Source organism: Maylandia zebra, linkage group LG13 (assembly GCF_041146795.1).
Source record: "Maylandia zebra isolate NMK-2024a linkage group LG13, Mzebra_GT3a, whole genome shotgun sequence".
NCBI lineage: Eukaryota > Metazoa > Chordata > Actinopteri > Cichliformes > Cichlidae > Maylandia > Maylandia zebra.
Genome location: NC_135179.1, coordinates 20297506 through 20321115, shown reverse-complemented (window position 1 = coordinate 20321115; position 23610 = coordinate 20297506). Strand labels below are relative to the sequence as shown.

General features: G+C 39.3%; 1 protein-coding gene across 5 annotated transcripts in view; it reads left to right on the top strand.

The window, feature by feature from the left end:
* The window catches only part of dst (dystonin), a 103945-nt gene that overhangs the window by 12970 nt on the left and 67365 nt on the right, over positions 1-23610 (top strand). For 2 of the 5 annotated variants that reach the window (XM_076891733.1, XM_076891738.1), the window contains exons 5-9: positions 9693-9754; positions 11914-12003; positions 13652-13750; positions 14827-14904; positions 17369-17461. In XM_076891733.1, the coding sequence (XP_076747848.1) occupies positions 9693-9754; positions 11914-12003; positions 13652-13750; positions 14827-14904; positions 17369-17461 (422 nt within the window). Of the gene's footprint in view, positions 1-9692; positions 9755-11913; positions 12004-13651; positions 13751-14826; positions 14905-17368; positions 17462-22101; positions 23051-23610 lie in introns of those variants that run through there. The other 3 variants (XM_076891734.1, XM_076891736.1, XM_076891735.1) reach the window with 2 other exon arrangements.

Here is a 23610-nt window from a genome sequence, read left to right as displayed (position 1 = left end):
TTCAGCGACAGAATTGCAACTTACTATTTTTGTCATATCTATCTATCTATCTATCTATCTATCTATCTATCTATCTATCTATCTATCTATCTATCTATCTATCTATCTATCTATCTATCTATCTATCTATCTATCTATCTATCTATCTATCTATCTATCTATCTGTAATATGGCTTTACTGCAGTCCAGTGTCGTTGCATTAAAATAAATCTGTGCCTGAGTGCAATACATGCTCTCTGTTGTATTTATATGCTGTCATGGTGATGAGACCAGCATGACTGAACCTCATTCCACAGGCCCGCTTAGCTCCGCTTACATGAGATCATCTTGTGAGTCTCTGTGTCCCACCCCTGACTCATGCTCTGGAGCCTTTCCTCTCCCGCTCCAGCAGCAACACCCTTCTCTCCCAAATGCAGCCGTTGCTGGGAAGCAGTGCCACAGTGGCGCAGTGGCAAGAGGAAGCAGGTTTCCTTGCTCCATGTTTTAAAGTGGAACAGCCATTAAATGAGTTGTTCCATTGCTTTTTGGTTTGCCTTCACATCACGAAACCTGCTGGTTAAAAACCATTTCAATACTCTTGTGATTATCCTTATACCTTGTGTAACTGGTGAAAATGAAAACATTATGAATTCATATTAGATTTAGCTATTGCTATGCTCACTTGTAAGAAATTAATGTAGCATATAAGCTTCGCAATAATGGCAAATTAGTGGAAAAACCTGAATGAGTGCACGGGGATACCTGCTTTTGTACAGCGTGAAGGGAATCATTGTTTTGACTGAAAGTGGAATGGTGCTAATCATATCTTATTATTCCTTATGAGGAAGTATCTGTGGGAAAAAAAGGCAGAGTTATTTAGTAAGGACCACTGAACCACCTTATAGATACCATTGAATATTCTGTCTCTTTTAATATTGTAAGAACAAATCTAGATAATTATTAGCTTTGTGTATCTTATACAGTTGAACTATGCATCCATCCATCCATCCATCCACCCATTCTCTTCTGCTTATCCAATTTAGGGTTGAAGGAGGGGTTAAAACTATCCCAGATACCATATGGTGAAGGGCAGGGTATACCCAGGATAGGTTGCCAGTCTGTCAAAGGGTTAACACAGAGAAGCAGACAACTATTTGCACTCACATTGACACCTATCAACAGTTTAGAATCACCAGTTAACCTAACCCCAGTAACTACATGACTTTGGACTCTGAGAGGAAGCCCGAGTACCTGGAGAGAAACTGGGAGGGAAACTAGGACAAAATAATTCAGAATGATGGAAAAATGTGGCTTTGTTTAATTTTGTTTTATTCTTATGGTCTGTAAAACAGTGTGAATTGTGAATCGGTGTTTCTTTAATTTCAAAAAAGAAAAAGAATCAGTTGTTGATGTTGAGTGGTCATTGTTTTACAACAGTGGAGAGCAGCAAAATTTGAGTGCAATCTGAGTGACGTCTCAATTAGGACGTTGGCAAACGTTGTGTCGGGCAAACCTGGCCAACAAAGTTATGAGATGGGCTTGATGTGTGTTATGACAAGTGTTTTGTGGGCTACATATAGAGTGAACCTGTGGCTGATTCACCTTGAGTCAATGGTCTTAGTCAAGGCCAAATATGGCGCACAGAAATCTACAGATATGGGCCACATTTGAGCCAAATATTCATTGGTGTCATGGTCCAATAAGGCAGGTGCAGCTGCTGAAGAAATGGAAGCTATTGGATTGTTTGCAGCTGTGTGTGTTTGAGCGTGTGTGAGTGTGTGTTTTCAAGCAAGTGCCGTAAGTCTGTATTTATGTGCCATTAGCTATCATTAATGGCTCTCTGTTTCCTCTGCTGGACTTTGCTGAGTACCTGAGTAGTTACAGCTCATGTCTGTGGGTAAGCTGCCAGCTTCATCTTTATGCTCCATTTGTATTTCATCAAGGGTCAGTTCACCCATGGGTGTAGCAGGGCGCGTCATTATTACACCAGAAATGGTGAGAATAGTCATTAATTATTATTTTCTGTCTGTGTATCCAGCTAAAATTGCAGCTACTGCACGTTTTCAGAAAGCGATGGCTCTTTTAATTTAAGGATATGCAGCATTGGTTCATGCTGTCCCGTTTTTAATGTAGAGCCTGCACTTTCTCAGCAGCAGTTGTAGGAAAGGAGTCATAAACAAATTAATATTATGGTTTCTTCTTTACTTTAGTCTCCAAAAAAGCAAAGACTGACTGAACAGGCTGCTCTGAAGGCTTGGCAACCTGTTTCAGTCACATACCTCTGTCTTTGCCCTACCCTACTGGCTACAATATTTCACTTACAAAGAATGGGAAAAATGCACCTTCCGGTATCTCCCCCTCTATGATGTTTTTCTGTCTTTGTTTACACCAGGAACAATGATGTCAGCGTGCCTATTAAAACACACACTGATTGCAGCTGATCATATTGAACTGAGCCACCAGTCGTCCTCTGTTGTGATTCAGCTTATATAAACCTCCAATTTATAGTTTGACAGGCATATGCTGTTGAATAATAGAATCAGTAATATTAGGTTGCTGTAAGTTGCAAGAGATTTGATGTTTAAGGGCTGACAGTCTCTCGGTCCTATCACAATTTTTTTTTCTGATTTGATTGACTGTGGTATGTGTCACGTGTCTCTTACATAGCTCCATCACCATCACATTAACATTTCATTTTAGTTTGGATTATGAGTTATGGCCCTCAAAGCTATATAGGGCTGCCACGATTTGTCGACTAGTCACGATTACGTCGACTATCAAAATCGTCGACGACTGATTTAATAGTCGACGTGTCGTTTGAAGCTTTGTAAGATCGCAAAAGACGCAGGAATAATAGCAGGATTTAAGAGTGTAATAACGGACTGAAACAGAAGATGGCAGCACAGCATGTACAAGGATGCCAGCTGCCGTTAAACCCCGAAGAAGAAGAAGCAGCTGTGTCCCAGAATTCATAGCGCGGCCCAGCTTAGTTTCCAACAATGGCGGTAGCTAGTTAGTTTTAATATTACTCTCATTATTCTTTCTGGGTCACAAAATAAACGTTTAACATATTTTCAGGCGAGAATGTAGCTGTGTAAACCTCAAATATCTGCTCAGTTTATCAGGACACCACATATTTTCAAAAGCGCTCCGACGTTTTCGGAGACGTCTGTTACCCACTAGCTCGATAGCTAGCCGGGGGCTAGGTCACTAGCGCCGTGAGAACACCGGACTCCCGGCAAATTGTTTTCAAACCCACCGCCGTCTTTCGCGACTCAGGTTAAATATATATGAGTCACTTAGATAAATTAAAAATGTTATTGTTTGGCTTTTTTTTTAGTATTTTATTTGTTCCTGAGTAAATCGGTTTGGCTGAGATTAAAGTTATAGTTTTTACACAGCTGAATAAACGTCAAGCAGACAGCTGATTATCAGAAGTGTGAGATGCTGGAGAATATACTCCGGTGTCCTGTTATATTTTAGATAGCAAGGAGTTTATTAAACTTTACCGAAACAATCTGCAAATTTCATTAAAATTGAATAAACTATCATCTTGTCTTTATTTTTAGTTAGCACCTTAAAAGCTTAAAGCTGTAAGCTAATGATAGTTATATAAGAGCAGATGCTGCTGGTGCAATAAGCTGTAGTTTTACGTCCAGTGGATGATGATCTGATTAGTCGACTAATCGCATAAATAATCGGTGACTAGTCGACTATCAAAATAATCGTTTGTGGCAGCCCTAAAGCTATACCAGCTTAGCCGTAGACTGTGTTTATCACTAATTAGGAAATGCGATTATGCTATTTAGGGCAATATGCTAAGATAGCAAATATGGTATGTATTTGGTAAACATTCTGACTCGCCATTGTCTTTATGTACATGTGCGCTTCAGAAGCATAATGTTAGTAGAAGAAAAGGCAGTTGAAGTAGTAGTTTAGACTGTTTTTCCTCTACTTGATCTATTTTTTGGTAAGAAAAAAGAATTAAAAGAATTAGCAAAACATCCAAAATAAGAAACTGAAAATGCAGTTAAAGTATCAAATAATCATAAGTAGCCACGTTTTGCATCTCCATATAGATTTTTTGGGGGGTAGAAAAATAGCTCAAAAATGTCTCTTTCGATAGCAAAGGTTGCCGACCTTCGATTGACAAAAACCAGGGGTCACCAGCATGTTGGTGTTTTGCTCAAAGCGCCACTCTTCTAATGTGCAGCCTCACAAAGCCACAGCTGTAGGCCACGAGTGTGCACTCTTGCTTCGAAACATAATAAGCGTTTAAATAATAAACACCATAATTATGATGTAGAGTGATATAATAAATAGATTTATTTCAACATTTTCAAAAGGAACACGCAAAGACTGAACAGGTTTTGTCCTGATGGAGCATTTAGTGAAAGGTTTATTTTTTTTTAATTTTTTTAATGTATGTTAGTGTATGAGCAGGATCACCACTGTGTGGAGGAGGGGCTTATTATTTGAATTATTTGAGGTTTTTTTTTAAATGACCAGAGTCACTATTAAATAAAGGTGCAATGGGTTACCTTGTACTCTAAATAAAGCACACAGGCCTTTGCTTACTGAAGTGGCTGCAGCATAAGAGCTGTGAAAGGAGGCCGTTGAGCAAGAACGTTCAGTGCGTCCTCGTCAGTGGGTTGAAGGTTGAGTGCTCTTGAGTTTAGGCTTTATGCTTGTTTTTATTTCCTTCACATATGAGAGCAAAGGGATTACATAGGGTGGACTGTGATTGGTAGAGCTTTCTTTGCTCCTCTCAGAATGTGAGGATATTTTAGGCATTGTGACATAACAAAATACCAAAGGGTGTCCCTGTCCTTCTCTACCAGATGTTCTCAGGAAAACTGAAATTCATCTGTTTGTGTTTCTGCTTCTGTTTAAACAGAATGATGAAATTACAAATTGAACAGCCAGTCAAAGGGTAGGCTGTACTACTGCTGGGTTGATTTTTCATTTTCTGAAAGTCAGTTGAAAGCAAATTAGAATCTGAATTGTTTATTTGGGTACAAAATCAGTTTCATGTGTTGAATATGTAGTTTTGAATATGCAAATTCGATGCTGGAGAACATATCATAGGATTTGATCCGTTTTGTTTTGCGCTACGTCAATCAGATTCCAAAATCAAAGGATACAAACTTATGCAACTTTAATCTCTGTTCAAATAAATACATTCACTTCTATTACAAGGACGATTTCGCTTCACTCATCTTTGCGTGGCAGAAAATGAAGGATGTCACCTGAGTGGCACAGATTATGTAGCCTGCAGTTGCAGGGGCAGCATGGTTTAGGGTTGTAGCTATTTATAGCCATGCACATGTGCTTTGCTGAGGTCTACAAATAAGTGTCTCAGGCTGACCGTTCGAATGCTGTGGGTGGACTCTTGGCTTGCACTCGGCATGGACTGCAGACCGAGTGCACACAGGCCTCACAACAGTGTTATGCTCATCATCTAGTTTTATACAAGACTGGCTGCTGTGGCTAATGATTCACAGCACTGCTGTTTGCTGTCATTGTTAAAAGAAACTATTCACTTGAATATGTTCACACACTGCGATGTAAGACTGTGCAGTAAACAACACCTTAATTACTACCAGTTTGACTTCCTGCCTCGGTGTAAATTTGCTCATCGGAAGAAGGTTTTGATAAATGCATTCTGTAGACATCGCCTGAGGTTGTAGACGTTAGGATGGTGGTTTGTCGGGTCGGGCTTTCTACAACTTGTGATTCTTCAAACATCAACCGTTTAAAGTCAGAGGTCACAATCCAGTTATCCGGTTCCCAGACTTTTGGTGGAGGTGAATCATCTACCAAAGTGAGAACATTTAAACAGACACGTACAAGCAATCACACGCTGTAAGTTTAATTACTTTGCAAAGGTTTCCGAACATCATACATTTACTACCTCAAGTATTGAGTTATTAATTAGTTCATGTGATGTTTTCCTCACTTTCTTACTTATTTATTGACAGTATCATAGTTTTTGGCATCATTCAGATAACTGCTAAAATGAACTGCATGGATGTTGTGTGTCACTGATGTAACCGAATGGGGTTGAGCCAGTATATTAAAGAGATTTCATCTACATACTCAAATGATATACTAATTCAGTATTTCAGTAATAAATAACACATGTTTTAGTCATAACTGAAATGCTGTATCAGTATCTACATGTTGACTTGTGACAGATGGGCGATGTGTCCAGGGTGCACCCTCCCGATCACCCTGTGACAGCTGGAACAGGCTCCCACAAACCTGAACTGGATAAGTGGAAGAAAGTAGATGGCTCAAATGCACGTTTGCACAGCATTGTTTTAGCACAATAAGGCCTCAGCCACACAGGCCAAGAGCATGGCCAGCAACCTTCTGGGAAAAATGTGTATTGCTGGACCGGTTGGTGAGCAGCTGCTGGCTGTCAGTGGGTCACAAAGTCACAGTGTGTGCTAGCAATCGCTAGCAGGGGTCACTTTGACCGTGTGCAAGCACTCGGCAACCAATCTTCTCAAACGACCTGTGGTTGTCAGGGGTGTCATTGGCCTGTCTCTACGCCTGTGTCACTGGAACCTTAAATGTGGCACCGCATATAAGATGAAACAAAAGTCCAAGCAGTGCAATCATATAATTTATTAACCGTAATAAGTAAGTGTGCGATAAGGCTGATAAAGTTTTATATCATGACGAGACGTTTGTATAAACACATTAGGTCTGACTTTAGTTTAGAGGGGCTGAGATTGAGTACTTGCTGTTTAATATCTGATCTTCACTGATTTCATAGACAAATAATATATCACTAGAATTATAAGGCATAGTTTTCAGGCTGTTCTTATAGAGCACTTTTATTCTTGTTAAGTCCTCAAGAGGGCACCATTCCACTAAACTCACTTTAATAATATTTAGGAAGCTTATTTACAGAAATGACTTGCTTTGTAGCACATAATAATATGCTAAACTGTTCATTATCTATTTATACTGTATTTAAACATGAATGGCAGCAATAATGTCAACCTGATTGCCATGCTGTGACATTTATTGATATGAGTGTATTGACTGTGCGCTATCAGTAATCTGTGAAGTATGTGAAATCATGTGCTCTAAGGTTATCTGTTACTGACTGTGATTGAAAGCTGGTTGATGACACTTCTTTCAGCTCCTGACCTCTGCTCTGAGCTGGAGAGTTTCCTGGAAAACTTGCCCAGTCAATCTATATTAATGAGCTTTTCAGGAGAGGTTTATGCATTATGCAGCAGAGAGCTTAGACATGGGCATTACGCACCAAATTGGTGTCCTGCTGCAGAGTGCACTGCTTTATTTCTGTGTGATTCAGCTGCACGACGGAGTCACGGGGACATTCACATCAGCAATGACACAGCAGTGCTGCTGGGAAGGGGTTTCACTGCATCACTCTTGCTTTTCCTTTCAGTTTGCTTCTCCTGATTAGTTTTGTTGCACTGTATCTTTTTTTTAAATTCAGTCTTTGAGCTTTGTGCAGATTATCAAAAAAGTAATAGTTGTCAGTCCAACCCACTTTTGAATTCTCAGCTGCTTTTAATCATGCACTATTTTTAGATGAGCTAAATGTACAAATCTGCAGAGAATACAGTCACAGAGCTCTGAAGGCGCCCTGTTCTGTAAATGCATGTTTCGAGCTTCATTATAAACCTGAAGGACTCTTTCCCTTCACATGCAAAGCTGCTATATCATTGAAAAGGGAGCTTATATACTGTGTGGGCATCTTTCAGACTCTGTGACTCCACAGAGAATATGCTGTCCTTTATAAACTTAGGTAGATACAGAGTGGCTCAGTTCTTGTTAGAAACTAATGCTTTCAAAATGCAGGATTACAATATTACAAACAAATATTATAGTATGTATATAGCCATGCATTGCAATACAGTGTGTTGGATGCAAGTATGCAAGTTTCTGAAGCATCATTTGTCACTACAAGAGCACTTTCATTTTTTGTCTTATATAACTGTGATGTTCAGTATGATAAAAAAACAGATGAAGGACTTCAACTAAAAACTGTTATTATTCATGTTGCGTAATAGGAGGTTTTGGCCGTTCTTTGACTTAAAGTGTTCTCAGTTGTTTTTCCTGGAGTAAACATTTTAAGTCTTGGCGGCAGTTGAACAATAGAAAGATGATTATTTTTGCACTCTTGAAAATTGGGGCTCACAGTTGATAATGTTTATATTGCACAAGATGCATCTGATATGTGAAATAGTTAAGTGAAGCATGATGTCATGAGAAAGTGTGATACATGGTTTAAAGAAACTAGTTCTTTGTTAATAGTCAGCTAACAAGGAGCAATTTCTCCGTTTTCCTTTTTTCCATGAAGCACACTGACTTTCTTATATGATTTTTGAGCGCTGCTGCAAGATAAACAGTGAACCACATGGAAACCAAAATTAGCAAGCCGCCATGGAAAACCTGACAGGACTCGTTCTGGAAGTTTGACGAGAGAGGGAGTCACAGCTAGAGCCCTAGAGGGTGGTTGGCAAGCAGGCGAGAAGAGGGAGACCGTTGCTGCTGCCTCTTCTTCAGTCACTTATCCGCATGGCATCTGTGTACCTGGATCGCGATCCTCTCGACAGCCCTCAGGAAGGGGTGCAGACAATGAAGTACCGCCTAATGACAGAGAGGGAACGTAGGGAGCGCTTGGTAGCGCTAATGTGCTGCATGGGTTAGTGTTCGTCTTACTGGTTTTTGTCATTTCCTTAAAAAGATTAGTCATGCCTGTACTTGCTTCTTACTAACTGCAGGTAAAATGTCCTTACGCAAAACTTATTTTGCAAGCCTAATCTTCCACGCTGAAGATTAGTAAAGACAGGAGGTTATCTGTGTTGTTCGTCTGCAGTAAGAGCTTCAGGCTTCCACAGTGTTGCTGGAATGAATGTGATCTGGCCGACAGATGGTGTAGTCATGTTATTGATTGAGCATGTGAGTTTTTTTCTGTTCAATGAGGATAAGTTGCTGGAAGCTGGAAGATGTGGAATCAGGGGAAATGAGTCATAGCTGTGGTGACAGGGTTGATTCTGGTTTGCCTCTGCCAGTGAATGGACGTCCAACTCAAAGAAAAATATGATGAAAAATATTAAACAAGTCACTGTTTAGAAAAGAGTGTAGTTTTTCTCAGTCGTTATTATGTTACTGAGAAACATATTTTAAAACTTAACTTGATTTCATTTTTTAGTTTTCTTGTTTTTTTCTCCTTTAATTGCATCCATTTGTTTCCTGGTTCCACCTATATGCCATTTTCTGCAAGAAGTCTGGCTGCTATGGTGACGCAAAACAAAAAAACACTGTCATACAGTTATTTCTGTCTCTTTAGAGACACTGGGGCATATTTTCTCTACTTACTTTTCAACATGATTTTCATCAAAGCTGTAAATCCACAAACTAATATTACAGAGTGACTTACTGGCACAGGAAATATATTATTTTATTTGAAACACTTACAGCACATTTTAGATGCCCGTCTGTGGGGAAAAACAACCACCTTTACCTTCATACATACATTGGGGAAGATTTTATTTCACACTTTGCATAATGTCCTGTTGCTACTTTAAACACAAAGCATCCCAAAAGGTTATGTAGAATAGGTATGCATAGCAGGATTAAGCTTCTTTAGTGGTGGCATTTACAAAAAGGGGTGTATGTTGCCAAAACACCGAATCTAAAGAAAGTGTTTTTTTTCTCTGCAGATGAAAGAGACAGAGTGCAAAAGAAGACATTTACAAAATGGATAAACCAGCATCTGGTGAAGGTAAGAATCATTGCTGATTTATGAGTGCTTCTTTTGAACTTCTAAATTATTTTTTAATATCCCAATTTCTGTGTCCATGGCGTTTATAGATTCAGTCTGAATGCTTGCTAGTGTTCCAACATTTTTTCTCCACAGCAGCTTGAAAAACCATTTTCATGTTCTTCATTATTTATTGGCTAAGTAAGTAATATGACTTTCCCTGTTAGGTCTTAACACGTTAACATTCCTCCTCAGATGTTATTAAAGCTTATTAAAAGTCATTTAGAAGGACATGCTCTGCTGCACTGTTGCAGCAAATGATTGCCTTTTGTTGACTCAGGAATTTGAAATGCTTACTGTGGCGTTTTAATCTGTGTGGATTTAATGAAACACTTTAGCAGACAGACAGACAAGCACCGGCACGTCTCGTCTAATATGTCTTTGTAATAAAAGAATCTGGGCGCAATTTACAGTGTTGTCTTTATGAGGTTCTTGCATAAGTGGTACATTAATCACCAAAGTCTCAATTATGTCCAGTATGTAATGCGAGTTATAAATATGTAGTTCAGTTACATTTTTTTCATTTGCTTCAGTTTAAATAAAGTCCCTAAAAAGAAAAGAAAACATAATGAAGCAGAGAAAAAAGTGAGCTGCTCATTAGTTCTGATTAGTTCCTAATCCTATGCTCCTGTGAGTAGGACGTCTTTATCTGTCTGTATTAAAACTGAATAAATGCCAATACGACAAACATTTTGAAGCAAAAATAAATGTCCGGCTTTGTTCTGTGCAGCCACTTAATCAGTTTGCAACTCTTTGCATTAGCTTCCCGAATGAGGAGCGTTTTTAATCCATTCGTAGTCAAATGTGGTGTCTTGCAAAAATAAATTCAATGAACAAAGCAAAATATAAAAAAGCATTTTGACTTTATATTATATATATATATAGACATGCATGCATCTGATTGCTATTAAGATTGTGATATTTCTGGTCTTGGAAGGATGGCTTGCACTGAAATGCACCTATATGCCTAAATTCATTAAGTTTCTGCCATGTGATTGGCTAGATATTTGAGTTAACCATCACTTGAACAGGTATACCTATTAAAGTGTCTGGTTAATCTGTATATGAAATAAGCGTATTTTGTGCTTTTCATGCAATTATCAGCAAATACGAGGATAAACTTGGAATAAAGAACTGATTTCTTAAAATCAGTCCTCTATGGGCCTCCTGTTATCAGTGACTGGTTATGACTTATGGATGGTTGGTTACATGTGAGGTTAAGCAGAAATGTTTTATTATTTTCAAAAGTAAAAAAAGGGTGAACGAGAAGAATCTACTAGTTCCTACCTTGAGGAAATGCTTGCTACAGCTTGCATCAACACACCATGTAAACTTTACCACAATCTTGGCAGAAGAAATAAGGAAATAATGTCTTCTGTCTGTACATGACACATCAATAAATCTATAGATAGTAATACCATCAGAAACGTTTTACCCCTAGTTGTTTCAACTTGACTTAATGGTTTTACTGTAATATTTACATTGTATTCTCTGATCCACCGACAGATTTCGGGCCACTTTAAGTTATTGTAATGTCTGTGTGAGCAGGCCTCAGATGTGGTCCCGGAGAATTCAGAGGTGCTGAATAATAGTCGGGGACCTGCTTTGCTGATCCAGTAACATAAGGGTACAGGACTATTTTGGCTCTACAGCTGTGGCCACTATCTGCGATAACAGTGCTGGAAGCCCTGTGTGAAAGCAGGTCATCGGGCAGCAGGGTGATTTCAGAGGCGCGGTATTTAGGGCAGGAAGGAGAAATTGGCCTGCTGTAAGGAGGAAGCATCAAACTGGATTTGCAAAGTGCCTTTCGCAGGTGTTAAGATGAGGTGTCACAGTGATATCCTGCTACAACTCAACAGATTCAGCGTGTTTTAAGAATGTGATCTAAAACAAGTTTTCCCAAAATTAGACCTTAAATGAAACCAATTTAAGTGATTGACACATGGAAGCATCAACAAAAACAATGACTGCCATGCCAACTTTATGAATGTGATAGACCTTCATTGTTTGTGAGATCTGTTCTTAAAATGTTTTTAAAACTACATTAAAAAAAAAAGAGTCTGGTATTAATATGATGCATGCAGTTAGTTTACAGTGTCGTTTCTTCCCTGTTTGTGTAGGTACGAAAGCATATAAATGATCTTTATGAAGACTTACGAGATGGACATAACCTGATCTCGCTGTTGGAGGTTTTGTCTGGAGATACACTGGTGAGTTCATGTTTTTCTGTTACTCTAGTCATAAACACTGACAGTGTTTTGGTACTTGTGGATCCAGTTGAATTCTTAGCCTGAGGAGTTTCCTATGAGACCAGTCTTACAAACCCATTCAGATTCTCATTTGACTTTAATAAACAGAGTGCGAGAACTGTTCTTTTTCCCATGGGGCACTATGTCATACCATCTCATAACTGATGCACTGGCCCTTCCCTCTTCTTACTCACATGGCTTATTGTGGGAGGGAGGGATTCTTGGGAGAAAACCATCCAATCACTTTTTGTATCCACCAAAACCCACTCATCAAAATCCCACTTTTAATGAATTTTCCTCTCTGTCTTCTCTGTGACATCAATGCAACTTCCTCATGTGGTCATTCTTTTAATTTTTTGAGCTGTTCTACTCAGTCTAAGATGAATGTGAGCAGTAGAGTATGTCTTTTGTTTTTTACATTCACATTTTGTTACTTGTTTATTTGTGATAGTAGTAGCAGTATTACTTCTCAAGTTGTGCCAAGCTCATGTGGGATTTGATATAACATTTAAGTAGTCTGTCATTCAGAAATGTAAACTCTAAATCAGCTCTGTGGTTGCCCACTGTGGTTTCTGACACATTAATTGGGGCACTTAACAAACTTGCTAACAAGCTTTTTCGCCCTCTAACTCCTGAGGCTGCTTTTAAAACAAGTGATATAAAATGTTGCATCACAGCTCAGAGGAATAATCACTTTACTTTCAATGCTTCACTCAAAACAACTAAAAAACAGTCTCTACCCTCATGAGCACGAAGCAATAATTTAGAGTAAAATGCATGTGAAATAAATAAAATTCAAGGTTCATTTATGAAAACAATTAATTATTAAAGAGGATACACTTGGTTTAAACTGATGTATGCTAAACACGTCAATTTAATTTGACAATATGCATTAAATTAAATATTTTTTATTTGACTTTATATATACGATGTAAAATCTTTTTAAGTGGGCAGAATTGCATTGAAAAAATATAAACAGTTAAAGTCAAAGCATTGGGATTTCTTTAGCAACACTTTGCTGAAGCCACTTTCTGTCATGCAAAACCTGGAATGACCAGGAAGTGAAACTGAGATAGATTTTTTTTCCCAACATCACCAGTCACATTTTTTTTTTTAAATTTCTGTTTCTGACCAGCATTTTAAAATATGTTAATCTGCAGTATCGAGTAGTCGTACTGTGAAAATGTATACTCAAACAAAACTGAAAGTAAAAACTATGTAGCTGCAATGCTTTGCTCCTGAAGTACTGCATGTTTTCAGTATTGAAGTATTTCATTCATCTGTTAACCTGTTAATCCTTTATTTACCCAAAGTACGTTCAGATATTTTTTGTGCATATTGTAGTACATGTCAGTGTTAATATGTTGCTAGTCTGTATATTTAGACTGCATGTAGTCCCATGCAAGGAATCCCAGCAGTTATTCCCCATTAGTATGACTAACTTTCATCCTCCTGCATATCTGTTTTCTGTTTACATCCCACTTTCCTCCTCCTCTGTTCTCCACTCTTTGACTTGTTTCTGTCCACTGTCTAACTTCCTTATGATTTGGCCGCTGTGTGTGTCCATGTCTTCCTCTTCTTCCCCATGTGTTGCCTTTTCGATGATAAGCCAAGGGAGCGTGATTTTCTGAAGACTTTGCGGTTGGTGAGTGGGACAGACGCATGCGCAGTTGAGCAGCATGGAGACACGGTGGATGATGATAAGGGGGTACGTGTGGCTTGCCCTCCCACCCCCTTTAGTAACAAACTAATTCAGGGCGTGCTGTGACCAGTTAACAGAAGCACAGACACAATCCCACTATAGGATTTGTGCTTACTGTAGTCTAAAATACTTGCTTTAGCAGGGACGAATTTTACAACTTGGCCATTTTATTTTTCCTTCTATGAAGCACTTTGTTTCATAGTCACCTTTTTTCATGAGCACATTATAAAATTTCTTTCATATTAGAATGTGATACCGATGGCACAGAAAAAATGTGCCCTTGATCCAAAGACCCAGGCTTTTTAATTTTCAGTTTTTGTTCCTGTTAAAAAAAGACAGAGCGATTTGGCTCACTGATCTTGCAAAATCATTAAAAAGATTCAATAAAATATGACAGAAGCTGTCCATGAAGCTTGGGTCTTTATACTCATTTCACTAGCTTTGCGCATCATTAGTCATACAGTCAAAACTCTTCAGTCTTGCGTGATGATCTGGACATTTTTCATATGCTGCTTTTGAGAAGAAGGCTTCAAAAGGGGAACTGAGTACCATTCACTACCCAAATGGGGTTTATATTTATGGTGTCATTTCATCGTTACTAAACAAAATAAGGTAGCTGAATGCAGTGCAAGTCTTTAGCTGCTGCTGCATCCTGGCTTGAATGCATTTTCCATTTCATGACCTCATTCAGTGGCCCCTGACTATTCACAAGCATCTGCCGCAAGTGATCATATTATGCAACTTTCTGTGATGATTTGAAGACAGACATGCAAATAATATTGATTTATTCAGGTCATAGGAAGCGTGATTTGTTATGACATGTTCAGGTGGTAATGGTGGAAAATGTTCTAAGATGGTACGTGATATGTAGCATATCTTCTTTAGGGAGATGGCCACTGTTGTTGTGCAAAGAGCTTTTGTGTGTTTGCTCTTTTATGTCATCTTACCAGAATAGTGGGTAAGAACCTTAGACGCATGTCCTGTTTCCTCCATGTCATTTGTATTGTTTTAAAATGTGTCCTTTAACATTGAGAAGATCCTGATTTGCACACATGGCTCCCTTTCCCTTTTTATGTCCACAGCCTCGGGAAAGAGGGAGGATGCGCTTCCACAGACTCCAGAATGTACAGATAGCGCTGGACTATTTAAAGAGGCGGCAGGTAAGGAATAGTGACTGGAGTAATTTCACCAATATTGCCACACACTCTTTAAATTATACACCATCAGCTTGACTATTGGAAATCAGCTTGCATACAAAGCTGAAAAAACAGCTGAAAGTTTCCATAAAAAGTAGCTGTAATTTTTATACTTTGATTTGGTAATGAATTAGAGTTAGATCCAAATGTTTTTGGCCAATTATGCTTTTATTTTGGTCATTTGACCTCTGTATTCCACCACAGTGAATTTTAAATAAAACAGTTAATATCTGATATAAATGCAGGCTTTCAGCTTCAATTCAGGAGGTATTACAAAAGTACTGCATTAACTGTTTAGGAAAGCAGTTTTTATGGACAACCCCCCATTTTCAGAGGCTCATAATTAATTGTTTAGTGGTTAGACATGTTCTCTCATTATTCCAGATAAAGCATTAATTCCAGATTTTGAGCTGGAGCTTTGCAGCTGCTCACTCTAAATCTCGATAGGAGTCCCGTGGAGGCCGTCATTTGGCTGAAAACCCAAAATGAGCCAACTAGAGAGATATCTAAGATTTTAGGAGTGGCCAAGTCAATAATCTGGTACCTTCTTAGAAAGGAATGGACTGACCTGCTCAGAACCAACAAAAGGTCTGCACAGAAGACAACAAAAGTAGAATATAACACAAATCTTTATTTGTTTATGAAAATCAGCTTCTTAATATCTAACCCTGTCGAGCCCACATTCTTGAGGAGGTAGGTGTATCATTACCAGATTTTGCATTCAAGAGACCCTTTCATAAATAGAAATACAGTGGGTTTGCAACAAAGTGGAAGCCACTGGGTGCTCTCAAGAAACAAGAAGGGCAGATTAGAAACAGCCAGAGCCACAAGTAAAACCAAGATAAATTTTTACCAGCGTGATGGGAAGAGAAAAGTATGGAGAAGGAGAGAAATGGCCTTGGAGCATTTCACCTCATCTATCAAACATGATATAGAATATATCATCGGATGGGAGTCTATGACTGCCACTGGAACTGGGTCACTAGTGCTTATTGATGCTGTGACTGCTGATAGATGTAGTAGGAAGAACTGTGTACAGAAATGTACTTTCTGCTCAGATTCAGAGAAATGCTACAAAACTGACAGACAGAGCTTCACAGTACAAATGGTTAATGACCCAAAGCACACTACCAAACCAAACCAGGCTCTCTCAAGGAAAAAGAAATGGCATATTCTTTAATGACAAATGAGTCACCTGATCTCACCCCAAGAGAGCATAATTTTCAGATGTGAGACCCAAAAGGAAGCAGCAGCTGAATGTTGCTGCAGTAATGGCCTAGCAGAGCACCTCATAGGAGGAAACAGCCTTTGGTGACATCTATGGGTTTTAGACTTCAGACAGTCATTGACTACAAAGGATTTTCATTCAGCTACTAAAAACAGCCCTTGCAATGCTTTGTTAAACCCCTTGAATTAAAACTGAATGTCTGCATTTCAGTTACATTGTCATTTGATTACAATTTGATTAATGTGCAGTAAAATTGTTGTGTTGGTGTACAGAGGCAACATTAATTAACTGTCTCATGCCCTCAAGAACCTATGGATTTAAGTACACATAAAGGCTTACAAATGGTTTACACAAATATATCAGTTCATGTTTAGGGGTAGCTATCTGTTTGTTTATACAGCAAAAAAGCTGATATCTGGGTTCAAGCAGGTTCTCAGACACTGCCACCATCAGACACAGCTGGATTCATGGCATTTTTCTGTTTCCTTACAAAAAATTCATGAAACATGAACAGTAATAGCAGCATTTAAGGAGCGCTGACTGCAAATCCCAACAGTGGGATTTCAGAGAGCTTTGATTGCATCCCCCTCCCCCACCATGCTCAGGATGAGAAGATGAAGGCAGCCTGGTTGAGCCACAGCCAGATGTGACGTAAGGCTCGAGACAAAGGATTCATAGATTGCAACAAATGAGTTGTCCTATTGTTTTGCTTCAGTACATACCAGACACATGATGCAACTTCTGTAGTCATAGCATGTAAACTGTCCAAGCTGAACTTTGATTGATTACAGCTGTTACAGATGATCTGATGGGCAGTGGATGAGTTCCTTATTAAATGCTATAATATCTAACCGTGGTCAGACTATTTTCGTTTTTTAGTAGTTTCCTGCTTTATTTGAAGGGGGTGTTTAAAAAGTGCACTTTTTTCATTATATTATGTTATAAAACGTTTAATTACTACAAAACATTAACGAGTTCCCCTCAGTGCCACACTGTGATTATGGTAACGATCTTCCCTAGCACAATACAATGGCGACTGTGCCCTCTTGTGGTGGTTGTGGAATGACAGGCATAATATGGAAGAGGAAAACTCATTGTTAGTGCTTAAAGGTGAATATATATAAAAAAAAAAAAAGAAGAAGCAGGCTATGACTACTTAAATAAGTCTGCATGTGCTAAATTTGCATTTCCTTCTACCAGGTCAAACTTGTAAATATAAGAAATGATGACATCACAGACGGCAACCCAAAACTGACGCTGGGATTGATCTGGACCATAATTCTGCACTTTCAGGTCAGTCTTGCACTCCAGTTATTTTTGTCACCCTCATGCTTTTAATTGCCAAGTAATTAAGATCTTTGCATCCTCTGCTTTTGAATGTCTTGTGTTGGGCTAAATGAGGTCAGATGTTTTAAAATTAGTTAACGACATTACTTGGGTGTTTCTGTTTTTAACCACAAGGTGTCAAAGTTGTGCAGCATTTGTTATGCTGAGTTTAGTGAAGGACATTATTTATGTTTTCAGTGTTGCCATAGCACCATAGCACCATAGGGGTCCAGTTTAGCTTTCCTATTAAATTTGTATGATTAACTTGCTGGATTGCCCAATAGTACAAGAGTTTAATGAATTTTCTAAAGGCTAAAGTGAAGGAGACTGCTACATTTTCATAAGCACCCCTACTGGCCAAAGCCATGCCTCTAATAAAAAACTGACAGATCCCTTTAAAAAGTAAAGTGTAGAGACAACGGGTCAGAACCTACAGACACCCAGTCTGTACTTTTATAATACTGAAGAGGTGTTACTGGTACAGAAGACGAAGAAAACGTGTATTTTAATGCCTGCAGAAGCTAACAGCTTAAAATGTTTTCAGGAGTTATAAACGCAGTAACACAAAAAGAATCAACTATTAACTTCATCTAACCTTGGACTGTCTTATTCTGCTGGATAAAAAGGCGCAACAGTTTGTGGTGACATAGGTCCTTGTTACCGTGGTTAGTTTTGATAAGTAACTTAGCGACAGTGTTTACTTAGATCATACCTAAGTAAACACTTGTGAAAAAGTACTTCGTAACTGTTGTTGTAAGAAAATAACAAACTACATTCGCTGTTTCATGCAAACGTGTGGGAAAAGCAGCATGAACATTTAGAAAAGCCTGATGCTTTGAAGGATTTATCTGTCTAGTCTGATGTAAAAACACAGCATCCTGTACATGAATTTAAGCCATGTAAAGTGGAGACTGTAGGTGTGTGTGGGTATGTTATCTGTTGGAAGGCTGTTTGTCCTGAGGAACATACTTAAGGACACTACAAAAATATCCAAAAATGTTTACAAGTTAGACGAAAAATAACCGCTTATTGATTTCATATATATTTATTACTTTAGCCATTTTTTCTTGATGCCTTTTAAGTTTCTTGAAACCCCTCTCTGGATTTCATGGTGGTCATATCCACTGCGATGAAAGCATCTGCCATCACAAGGCCCGTCTTCCACTGTTGGGATGCACCAAAGAGAAACTGTATCCCCTCTCAGGCCCTGGAAAATCATCCTGTTGGGCATATACACTGGAAGTTCATCGCTGTCACATTTGGTAGATGAATTGCTGTAGCCAAAGGGTGACCCAAGCACCTTTTTAACTTCTTGATGTTCACTGGGCAGTAGGTTCCCCCCAGCCACAGTCCTGGCCCAGCCACCGCAACAGACCACCACTTGCAAATAACCCTTCTTTCCAAGATCATCATCTCACCACGATCATCAAGACGACACCCATAATGCCACTGTGATGGGACATGCTTGCTATACTTCACTGCTTCATTTGTCAACCAGAGATGTCTTTCTTTGCAGAGGCTGACTCCACATTCAAAAAAAGTCTTGTATATTTGCACTAGTCCAGATTAGTAGCTTTAGTTAGCTCTTAGTGGGTGCTGACCAGCAGTAGATTGGTTGGCTTCCTTCGTCACCCTGTTGGCAGTAGCAGCTATATTTACAAATGATATAGATAATTCTTATAGATATCGATATCCATATAATACATCTCCCCTCCAACATGAGCACCTGTAACGCCTCCCGTCTGAAGGGAACGCCTCTGTCGTACCTTCTGATATTATTCAGTGTGTTTCCTGTGTTTGTTGTTGCACTGGGAAGTATCAGCAGCATAATTCTACTGCTTCTATTATAGCCCCTTCAGTAGTATTCAATATCAATTGTGTAATTTAGAATCACTATCATCACCTCTGATGGTGTTTCTTCACCCCTGCGTGAGTGTCATCATCTGGCCTGTGCACTTGATGTGTGAAGTGCTTCGTCACAGCTTGGCTTTGCTTAGACACAAAGCTGTTTATGAGCACAGGGATGATGTGACAAGTTGTTACAGACACAGTTGATTCATTTGTAATTAAGTTTGTTAATATTTTAAACATAGTAAAAAAAAAAAAGGCCATTTCTTTTGATAAGAATGAGTTCTTACCCCTTCTGAAGCTGGTTTGCCAAGTGCCATACCCTCCATCAAGCCCATCATCAACATTCATCTCTCTGGGCTTTTTTCTGTCTTTCTTGACAATTTACTTTAGTTCATGTTTAATTCATATCCAGTTGTAACATCAGATGGCTCCTAGCAGCCTAAAGGGCCTTTAAGGAATATTAAATGTCTAAACAAAAGGGAAATTACTGAAAAAGATAATTTTTTTAATGTTCTCAGTATCTCGGGAATGTTTGTGCACACATTGGTACAACTAAGCATTAATGTGCATTAACAAAAAAAGCTTTGGGGTATCGTGTGCTCTAGAGTTGGTTATATTTCCTCCTGAATGCTCTCAAAAATATTCTTTCACTGAACAGTGGCACATTATGCCAAGCGAGCTAGTCTGCATGTGCGTGCCAGAAGAATGTGAGTGTCCACCCAGCATGCAGTCTTCTTCTGAAGTCTAACAGCATGCAGAAACTTCACCCATCTCAATTTCTTTTGTTAGATTAACTATGCTTTTGGCACGTGGCAGTTGTGAGTCAGAAGAAAAATATTGCAAAAATAATTCTGTGTCTTACAGGCGTATAGCGTTAATAGAACAAACATCTGTCTGACTAGCCCTGAGTGAATTAATGGAGGAAAAGTAGCTGATATAATTTTGCTTGGACATGCTGACAGGTAGCGTCTGCGAGGATGCCAACACCTGCTGCTGTCGGTCTCACGCAAGCCCTTAAGCTGTGGATGTGGCAGCGAGGGGCCTGTTTCTTCTTGATTTAAAAAGGATACAAGGGTACTTCAGGAGAGAACTTGAGCTTTACTGAAAGTGTACAGCTTTGGTTTTTATTAAATGTCACAGCTGATAGCACACTGGCATGTATGAACTCAACACTACTTTTATATTGCATGAAAACAAAGGGTTGTTTCCATGACACGCTTTTCTTATACCTGCAGGCTACTTTATTATGACTTATGCAAATATTTGACTTCAGTTAACTCGTTATGTCGCTCTTCATTGTTTATTCCTGTGTGTGCAAGAGGTTTCCTTGCTACACAAGGCCGATGATATTCCTATTCTCAAAATGGTGCACACTATATTTATCTTTATTTTTTTACCTGTGACATGGGGAACTAGTACAATATTAATTTTAGTGTGGAGGGCTAGATGCCGCTGGCATGACAAAGTACTGCTGCTGCTGACTGAACCAGTTTGTTTTACCCTAATGAAGTATCACTCTTTCCATGTGTGCTGTCATTTACCTAACACACACACACACACACACACACACACACACACACACACACACACACACACACACACACACACACACACACACACACACACACACACACACACATTGATGAGTGATTCATTCATGTTTTATTTCATTCACTATAGAGCTTACCATTAACAAAAATCCAAATGCTAACACACTCTTTTGAAGATATTAGCATGTTTACTGTCAGATGTATGAACATAGGCTAATACTGCAGCTTGGCCAACGTAGTTGTCTCATGAGGTGAACGTGAGAAGAAGCAGGAGTGACCGGCAGTTTGGACTGTGCTGGCTGTCAGGTGACTTTGACCTTCAGGGACTCGTTTAAATGTTACTCTCAAAGCTATTTTAAGCTTTCCTGTGTGGTGGGATTATAGTTACACTTTAACACACTTATTATCCACTTTTTTCCCTCATTTTTTCTGCAGTGCGTTTGTCCCGCTCTTTCTCAGACAGTGTTTTAAGTGTCCAGTGTTATATAATTCTTTGAATTGCTAGAAGAGTTTTATGCGGTGAATCATTTCTCGGGCACAGCATTTGCCCCCATGTGAACTGCTGCCATGGTGATCAGCTGAGATCATATTGTTTGGTTAAACCATTGGACTTAAGCCCAACCTCTGGCTCAGCCATTGTGCAGAGTTTGAGCGATAGACAAAGTGAAAGCACTATGTTGTCCGGCTCGGATCTGCCTGAGCTTGTTCTGCTCTTTGTGGCCTATGTATGTTGCTGTTTTTCAAAGCCGTTCTGACTCGTCGCATTAAACGGAACTTTAAACTTGTTGAACCAAATTCTCAAGCAGCATAGCTCGTGGTTTTCTACTGGCATGCACTTTCAGTTTGAGATCCTTCTCCTCTTACCCAAAGAAACATTATGGCATTACATAAATATTAGGACAGGAAAGAGGCGGCTATCATATGCGTGTTTACTGTTTTGTTGCAACAGACTTGTCATCCTGAAACAGGTCTATCCACGACTCTTTTTCATTCCTGCTCTGAGGGCTACCAGCACACGTCTGTGTGTGCATTTATGGTGTTTGTGCTGGATTATCAAAGCCAGAGAAATGTTTCAAAGGTCAAAAAAGATTCCAGTGTCAGAGGAGAGACGCATGAGAGAGCAAGTGAGAAATGCAGAGTGAGAGAGACAGAGAGAGCGAGGGGCTGACCGGTTCTCCGCAGTCAACAAAAGGACGGAGGCAGCTCTGCTCTGAGTGGAGCCAGCTTTATGTCTGGCTGCCCTGCTAAGCGCTGCTTACGGTGCTCTACTTGCAAAGCTGTCAATGGCTTCATGTCGATGGGATCCTGCTGTTTTAGATTGAGTAGAGCTTACTGGATACTTCGCCTTAAAACCGGTCGCTGTTTGGAGCTTAACATTGTGGATGTTTAGGACACCATATGATTTACAGCCATGGGAAACACCTGTGGTTGTGTTCGGGGTCCGAAAGAGGAATATTATTTGGACCCCAAAAGGGCTCCTTTGAGACCTGAATCCAAAGATCTTAAAGGTCGCCGCTATTTTCAGAGGAAAAAGAGGAAATCGGAAGACTTAAAGCTTGCTGGATCTCTCAGAAGTCCTGAAAGTGAGACTTTTGTTACAACCAAAGCAATCTGCAGTGGTGGAGAGTGTAAAAATGACCCAGATGGCAACACAGGAGAAACCCAAACCGAGCTGGATGAGCCATCAGGAGTGGCCAAACCTCTATCTAGGCAAGACAGCATCAGCAAAGGTGTTTATGTTGGAGAAATACCAGTTCTGATCCTTCGGGATGGTCAGACTCAACCTCTTGCCACAAGGTTAACGTGCAGGTTGGAAAAGTTTTCTACAAACCAGGCAGATGGTGACAGAAGGAGGTCCTCTGTGGAAGAGAAGCTCCATGGTGTCAGCACTACTTCCAAAGGTGTCCCGGCTAAGGAGGGTTTGCTTGTAAAGAAGCTTCTACAACGCCAGTTAAGGAGGGCGGTTAGCTTTGGAGCAGTGGAGCACACGCTACGGACACTAAGGGGTAATGACAGACCTGGAAGTGAGGAAACCTTTGCCAAGATTATATGGGGCTCTCAAGCACACCGAAGGAGGAGACGGAGGGCCTACACCTGCTCTGGTTACGTAGAACATGCTCCAGCTCTGGCCAAATGTATTTCCAGCGAACACGAGGTAAACCAAGAAACCATGTGCTATTTGTAGGCGGTACAGGGGTAAATCATGTAGATTAGGGAGAAGTCTGATACTGTAACAGTGCAATGGTGGTGTCCAAGTACATGATAGATGATAAAATAGGTCACTCTGCATTGTTAAAAGCTTTTTGTAGACACAATAACTAAAGATCACGTGAGAGAAAACGATTTGAAAACCATTTAGGTCACATAATCACATTAGCTAAGAACTATTGTTTTGAACTGAGAAGAATATACTGTAATAGAATAATTCATTATATGTGTACGTTTTTGTATATTTCATATAGAACATTTTTGATTTGCATTAAAAAAAATTCATATTATACTGATGATCCGTACATACAGTACACAATATTTTAACAGTATTTCAAAAATAGTTTATAAATATGGAAAAAAACAGTGAAAATAAGCTCATAATTGTTGTTTTACCATTTGTGAACGAGTGAAAGCATTTTGTATAAATGTGTTTTAATGTGCGACTATTCTGCACTCATCTCAATGCTTAGAGAGGAAATTCAGTATCTGTACTTGTGTACCTGA